The sequence below is a fragment of the Pleurodeles waltl genome, chromosome 5 (genome assembly GCF_031143425.1).
Source record: "Pleurodeles waltl isolate 20211129_DDA chromosome 5, aPleWal1.hap1.20221129, whole genome shotgun sequence".
Classification (NCBI taxonomy): Eukaryota; Metazoa; Chordata; class Amphibia; order Caudata; family Salamandridae; genus Pleurodeles; species Pleurodeles waltl.
Genome location: NC_090444.1, coordinates 759,713,513 through 759,720,511, shown reverse-complemented (window position 1 = coordinate 759,720,511; position 6,999 = coordinate 759,713,513). Strand labels below are relative to the sequence as shown.

At 41.0% G+C, this 6,999-nt stretch overlaps 1 protein-coding gene across 1 annotated transcript in view; it reads right to left on the bottom strand.

Moving 5' to 3' along the window:
• Positions 1-4,346: 4,346 nt before the first annotated feature.
• Positions 4,347-6,999, bottom strand: part of VIP (vasoactive intestinal peptide) — a 61,730-nt gene continuing 59,077 nt past the window's right edge. Inside the window, exon 7 of the mRNA XM_069234724.1 lies at positions 4,347-6,555. Within this exon, the coding sequence (XP_069090825.1) occupies positions 6,547-6,555 (9 nt within the window). The 3' untranslated portion in view covers positions 4,347-6,546. The remainder of the gene's footprint in view (positions 6,556-6,999) is intronic.

Below are 6,999 nucleotides of genomic sequence, written 5' to 3'. Positions count from 1 at the left end.
TGTAGTGCACGTGTGTAATGGTGTCCCCACACTCAGAAAGTCCGGGGAATTTGCCCTGAACAATGTGGGGGCACTTTGGCTAGTGCCAGGGTGCCCACACACCAAGTAACTTTGCACCCAACCTTCACCAGGTGAAGGTTAGACAGATAGGTGACTTATAAGTTACTTAAGTGCAGTGGTAAATGGCTGTGAAATAACGTGGACGTTATTTCACTCAGGCTGCAGTGGCAGGCCTGTGTAAGAATTGTCAGAGCTCCCTATGGGTGGCAAAAGGAATGCTGCAGCCCATAGGGATCTCCTGGCATCACAATACCCTGGGTACCTCAGTACCATATACTAGGGAATTATATGGGTGTACCAGTATGCCAATGTGAATTTGTAAATTTAGTCACTAGCCTGTTAGTGACAAATTTGGAAAGCAGAGAGAGCATAACCACCGAGGTTCTGGTTAGCAGAGCCTCAGTGAGACAGTTAGGCACCACACAGGGAACACATACAGGGCACATACTTAGGAGCACTGGGGCCCTGTCTGGCAGGGTCCCAGTGACACATAGACTAAAACAACATATATACAGTGAAATATGGGGGTAACATGCCAGGCAAGATGGTACTTTCCTACAGTTGGTGACTCACCAAAGCCAGATTCAGACAGTGATGATGAGGTGGTGTACTGTATAACACTTGTTCTTTACCAGTAGTAGTACAATAAGCTTGAAAATACAAGGCAGCAGGTCCCTCCTACAGTCATAATGAGCAAAATCTATTTTGCAAAGGTAGAGCAAAGATACTCCTCAGCTGCTTCTGGACACTTACTGTCAGGTGCCCGATAGTAGGTGAGAGGGTCAACATACAAGAGGGACCCCATTTGTCCTAAATCAGTGTTTGCTACCTCTCCATGAACTGAACGCCTCTGCAGGTCATATGATGTGTAGGGGTGCCACAAATTGGTGTTTTAAGGCTCCTGGTCTACTATATGCATCTGCATCCCAGTATCCCTAGAACTGGAATTTCAGGTTTCTGTGGTCAGCACAAGCTGCTGGCCCCTTATTTGTTGCACACTCTAGCACCTCCATCATTAAGTGCAAAGTCTGCTGCTTGTTAGTATCCCAGATGTCAGTTGCCTCTCACATTGTCTCGATCTTCAGGCTGTTTTCAGTAAAGTGATTCAGTGCATGACAGGGAACACAAAATAGGCCAAATTTTACCGTAAAGGCTCCAGGGACCAGTAATCTCCATTGGGTGCAATCTTTAGGACAACGCTACTCAAGTAAAGGTTTTATGGTCAGTTAATTTTGAATAAATTGTTGGATAGTGTAAGGGGAAGGTGAGGGCACTTATACTCTAGGTCCTACTCCATCACTGGCTACTGCTGCCACTGCTTTCTTTTTCTGAAAAAAGCTGCTCCGATACTGAAGCAGAACATCACTATGTGGCAGATTCTGAAGTAGAAATGCATTCTTTTGCCTTAAGTTTCCAAAAATAATTGTTTGAGGAACACCAAGAACCATTGCCGTGGACCAGACTTACATCCAATGCTTGTTTTGCACAAGGTGAGGCTGTTGTTTAAAAATACTCCAGGGCTAATTTTACTTCACAGTGTTGCACATGCAATCACCTCCTAGGCTGTGCATATGGGTTTTCAATTAATAGTTTTCAATCAATAGGTATTTAGGAGTGTTGGAAATGATGATCTTTTTTGTGATGTATCCTCACATTTTTGCCTTGACTGGGTTTGCTGGCTGTAGATTTCTGTGCAGGTTACCCCTGCTAACTAGTGGTAAAGGGCATGGGCTCCCTATTTCAACATGATGAAACTGGCATACTCCTAATCTGGCATCTTCAATTCACCTATACTTCCCTAAAGTGTACACACGACCTGCAAATTAATCACCATCAGTGGGCTGCAGTACATATTAGGCCACCCGATGCAGTAACAGTACACACATGAACTGCAGGCCTGCCAAGTGTAGCACATTGATACCCGTTTAACTGATAATCCAACCTGTCAAAATAACCCCTTTTGGCAGGCCCGAACCCTTCTTTTAAATATTAATATGCCACTCTTAAGTAGGTCTTACTACCTATCAAGGCAGAGTGCATGATACTTAATCATAGGACATGTAACAATTTTATGTTAAACATTTTCGTACAGTGAGAAGCTCAAAAAGGATAAGTTCACTGAAGCAGGATTAGCTGTCCAATAAGAAAGCACTGGAATACAATATTATATTTAATATTGCTATCTCAGCTTAGGAAACAGCTACAGGTTCATGTATGGACTTTTAAAAATATATACAACAGACCAAATTCATTGGTAAAGTCAGATTTGTAGTAAACGTAAGAATATGTATGTTTAAAAAGTTGCCAATTACCTCCTAAGGAGTCCAGAAACCTATTTGAACAAGCTTCCACCTGTCATCCAGGAGCTGAATAGTCCACTTGAAGAGGTGTAACTTTGCTCCCAGAGATGAGAAAATGGCTTTGGTTGTGGGGAGTGTTCTGTTTCTCTGTCAGGCTCACCATCTGGGCTGTGTCAATGAGAACTCAATTACCTTCAAAGAGGTGTACCTTGTCATGGGCAGATGTAATTAAAACCTGGGCCAGCCCTTCATTTGTCCACCAAGCAATTCAGGCACTAAGTCCCATGAGATGGGAGCTGCTCCCAGAACCAGTTTTGAGTGACCACAAAGGAGGGGTTGCTCATTTTCCTGGCCCCACCTCTAGAGTGTGCACTGGGGCTACACGTATGGAAGAAAAGTGCTGCCATGTTGATTTGTGGCAGCAAACACTATAAAGTGAAAAGTATCCAACCAGTGAGGGACCTTCTCGGCTGTGAATTTCCACCTGGTATTAACCCCCAAAAGTCAACACCTTCAGACAGACCTCGTTTGGCAGCTATCCAACAACTTGGAGCCCTCTTTGGCCACAGCCTGCTGCCTTGTCCTGCTGAGGATTTTTTACTTCCATTTCAGAGACTTAGTGCGAGACTTATATTCTGGCAGATGGAGTATTCACCATTGGCCTGGTGGAGGACTTTACGGCCGCCAGGCCGTTATTGTTCTGCCCTCCAAATTTATAAATGACCACCAAGAAGGTAATCATTTATAAAGACGTTGGCAGGAACTTTTGTCACAGTGGGCCCCTGTCAATGCATTTTACTGTTTATTACAGGGCTGCGTCGGAATGATGCAGCCCTGTAATAAACGGGAATATTTGTTTTATTTTCAAAAAGATAATCCCAAAATAGGATTTTCTTTTCATAAAGAAAAGAAGTAATGCTCCCTTCACCATGGGAGGATTCTCCCATGGCGGGGAGAGCATTGAAATGTTTTTACTTTCCTCGCCACCAGGTATTATCTGGCAGTAAGAAAACATAAAAAAGATATGACTATATTTCGGCCATCTGAATTGGGTGGGAACACATGTAGTCATTCTCTGATGGCCTTTGCTCCCCAATGCCATCAGAGGGGATTAATCATGGTGGACACAGAGAAGTCTCCACCATGAATAACCTGAAAGTCCACCCACATTTAAATGTGGCGGGCGGATTACATTCTTGGCTTTACACACTGTCTCTAACTTAAGCTTGTCTGTTCCGTACCATAGCTAATAGAGAGTTGAGCTCAGGTTAATTTAGGGACTTTAAGGGGTCACCCTCACAAAGGTTGTTGGTTAATATTTGTGATGGGTACTCACCTCGCCGAGCCAGTACCACATTTGCTTTGAATGAGCATTCTGTTTCTGTTCCATCCACCTCCTGGCTGTATACTATGGATGAATCCTAAGGAACCAATAATTATACTCAACAGTTAACCACCAAAAATGTTGCTTTTGGAAAAAGAATATGCATGCTTATGCTTGTGAAACTGAAGAGATTAATGAACGGTGTAAGCACAACAGTGCACACCCTACAAAACAAGTAACATTAGGATTACACCCTACAGCGCAAACTAGGTTAGGATTATGCCCAACACAGTGAACTAGATCTCGATGTTTAGTAGTCATCTTGACACAGCACTTGTATAAGTACACTTCCATCCAAGAAATACAAGGAGACCAAAAGACAAGCCATCTCCTATCATGCACTCAAGAGCCAGACACAACTCTGTTTAGCTCCACTTCTCATTCATTTCTGGAAGAAACGGGACACTCGCCTCACCATGGAACTCATATCCTCAAGTTGTCAAAGCTACTGTACCCTAATGACAGACACTATATCATGAATGGACGAAATATTAATTTTACTGGCAAATATAATTGAATATAGCACGCATGCACCTGTTAAATGCTGTTCTATCTGGAAAAAATACTGCAGCATAAGCAGCAAACAAGAAAAAGCATCAGAATTTGCAGTGATGATAAAATGTCTTTATTGGCTGCATATTTCACAAGTTACATTCATTTTGAAAAAATATTATAATCTCTCAGGATTCACCTTATATATAGATATATGTTAAAGATGTATGTCATCAACAAATGTACAGTCAATCTAATCACCACATCATGTTGCTGCATTGAGCTGCTTTACAGCAAGTGAACCAGGGGCATTTTCCCTATACATAAATCACTCGGTCAGCGTTTGGCTATTCTACACTTAAAAATTCATCATCAGCCTTGTCATTTAGGATGCTCATGACAGCGCTTGCACTGGATATAGGGTATTGTATAAAATAATGAATGTCTCGCTTTGAATATTAGGTTTTCTTGCAGCGCAGGGCGTTTTGGTAGAGCAGTGATGGACTGGTATGCAACTGAGAATGGGCCATTGACGCTCTCTTGCAATGACGCGCGCAAGTCACACGAGAAAAAAATACCATATTCTTTTTGTATCTGCAAACATTTTGAGAACATTTATTTCCGCTCTGCGGTTCCTTTTTCGGGATACGTATCTGTAACTATTCCTGTTGGAGAAAATGTAAAGTATACATGCAAATATTCACATTTGTACTTTGACTAAATGTAACTTAGACAAAACCTGTGCCCATATTTATACTTTATTAGCGCCGCATTTGCCTCATTTTTTGACTCAAAAGCGGCGCAAACTTACAAAATAATTATATTTTGTAAGTTTGCCCGCTTTTGAGTCAAAAAATGAGTCAAATGCGGCCCATAAATATGGGCCGTAGTTTGATAAGGCTCAGCCATGCGTTTCGCTTCTGTGTACTCTTTCTAAAAGAAAACCTCATCAATTAATAAACAGGTTTCCAAGAACCGCTCAGACGGGAGCGTGAGTATGTGGGACGATTGAAGAAGCCAACATTGGAAGAGAAAGACGATGAGTACTATTTGGTGGGTAACAATAACCATCTGTTATTTCGGCACCAGGAGTTTCAAGGATGAACATGCCCTTTACAAATGCATGTTATGTTATGTTACATTAAAGGAAATGTTGATCTTTGTTATCTATTTTGTTTAATTTTTTTAATTGTGACTCAATGTTGCTCAAAGATCTCGAGAGGTTCGGTCTTTGTATTACGCAATTTGCTCATTACGAGTTGCCATGACTTATCTCAGTGTGTTCATTTTCAGGGTCGGCACCAAAGGGGGAAAATCAGTTTCGAGAACTAAGAACAGTTTGGGGCAGAACATAGGAGTACCAATTTTGGGTCAGCATTAGGATCAACTGAAAAAGGGACACATCCATGCCAAAGGGGGTTACAGAGTTCCTCTATGACTTGTTTATAACTCTACAGTGGTTAAATGTGGCAAAACAATGTTTCTTTAGTCTGAATTGTATTTCTCCAGTGATTTACTTCTTCCAGTGAGAGTGATACGTAAAAAAAAAAAAATCGTGATCCGTGATCCACCAATTAATCAGGAAATGTTTTATCGCATTAGTTTCAATGTCATAGTGTAAATAATCAACTATTCCCATCACTCTATGCACATCGTGCTATCTGAGAAGACAGAGAATTTAACTTAAAATATTAACTAAAATTCAGTACTTTCTGCACATGGTAATTATCTTGCAGCGTAGTAGTTAACGCTTCTGTAATGTCGATCGTGTTCACTTAATACGTTGTATTCTTGGTAGTGTAGTGACTGGTCAAGCCACCAGGTTGCATCCAAAATGGAGCAAGTTGGGAGGTAGCTCGGCCTGCACCCTATTCACGTGGCCCTCATGCACAAAGCTGTTATACCGCCTTCTTGCCCGATGATGCCAACAGGAGAAGTAGCCTTGCAGGCCTTAGATTATCTCATTATGGTTTAAATAAAGTCACCTTCAGCTCAACACTGCCCCTGAGCACATAGTAATCTTTCAAATGCATTTATTGATCTAAAGGATTTACATCATATGACGTCACAGGATGGTCATGGTTGAACGGCTTGCATACATATTTACAGCTTTAGGTAGAGATCTCAAAAGTAATATTTACAGTGTAAACGTCAACGTTTATATTTATAGATAAGAACCAGATTTATCACATTTTCCACTTCACGACAGATTTGTTTTGGTTTTAATACTGAAGTTATCCTTTTGAAATCGTATATTGAAATCAAAAAAATAGTAAAGTTGCTTTCGTCGTAGCGCCAGTCGCAGCTCCTTTAGAGATTCTGCAAAACAAAATAGATGTGTATGTTTTAATGCCAATTTATGCTCATGAAACTCAGGCGATATCACTGAAAAGTAGCACGTGAACAAAAACGCCAGCAGAACCTATGTTGTCACAAAATATAATTGAATGCACACAAGAAAGCTGCCACGTCACTATCTCTAATGCTAGGGGTGGAGCAGCTGATTTTATGATGAATCAAATATATCGGCATTCCAGGTATTCACATGTTTTACTCCCAAAACTAATGGAATTTGACAATGTAATCGACTGTTGCTAATTGATATAAAGTTTAATCTTGGAAAATGAAGTGAGAATTATTAGTTTTCAGTAATTTCTGTATCGTCTATCGCAAGGGAAAACCCACGTCTTAAGTTTTATATTGTTACACTATTTGCAGTTTCTCATACTCAACCTCAAAACAGTTGCCCATTTCCTATTTGCC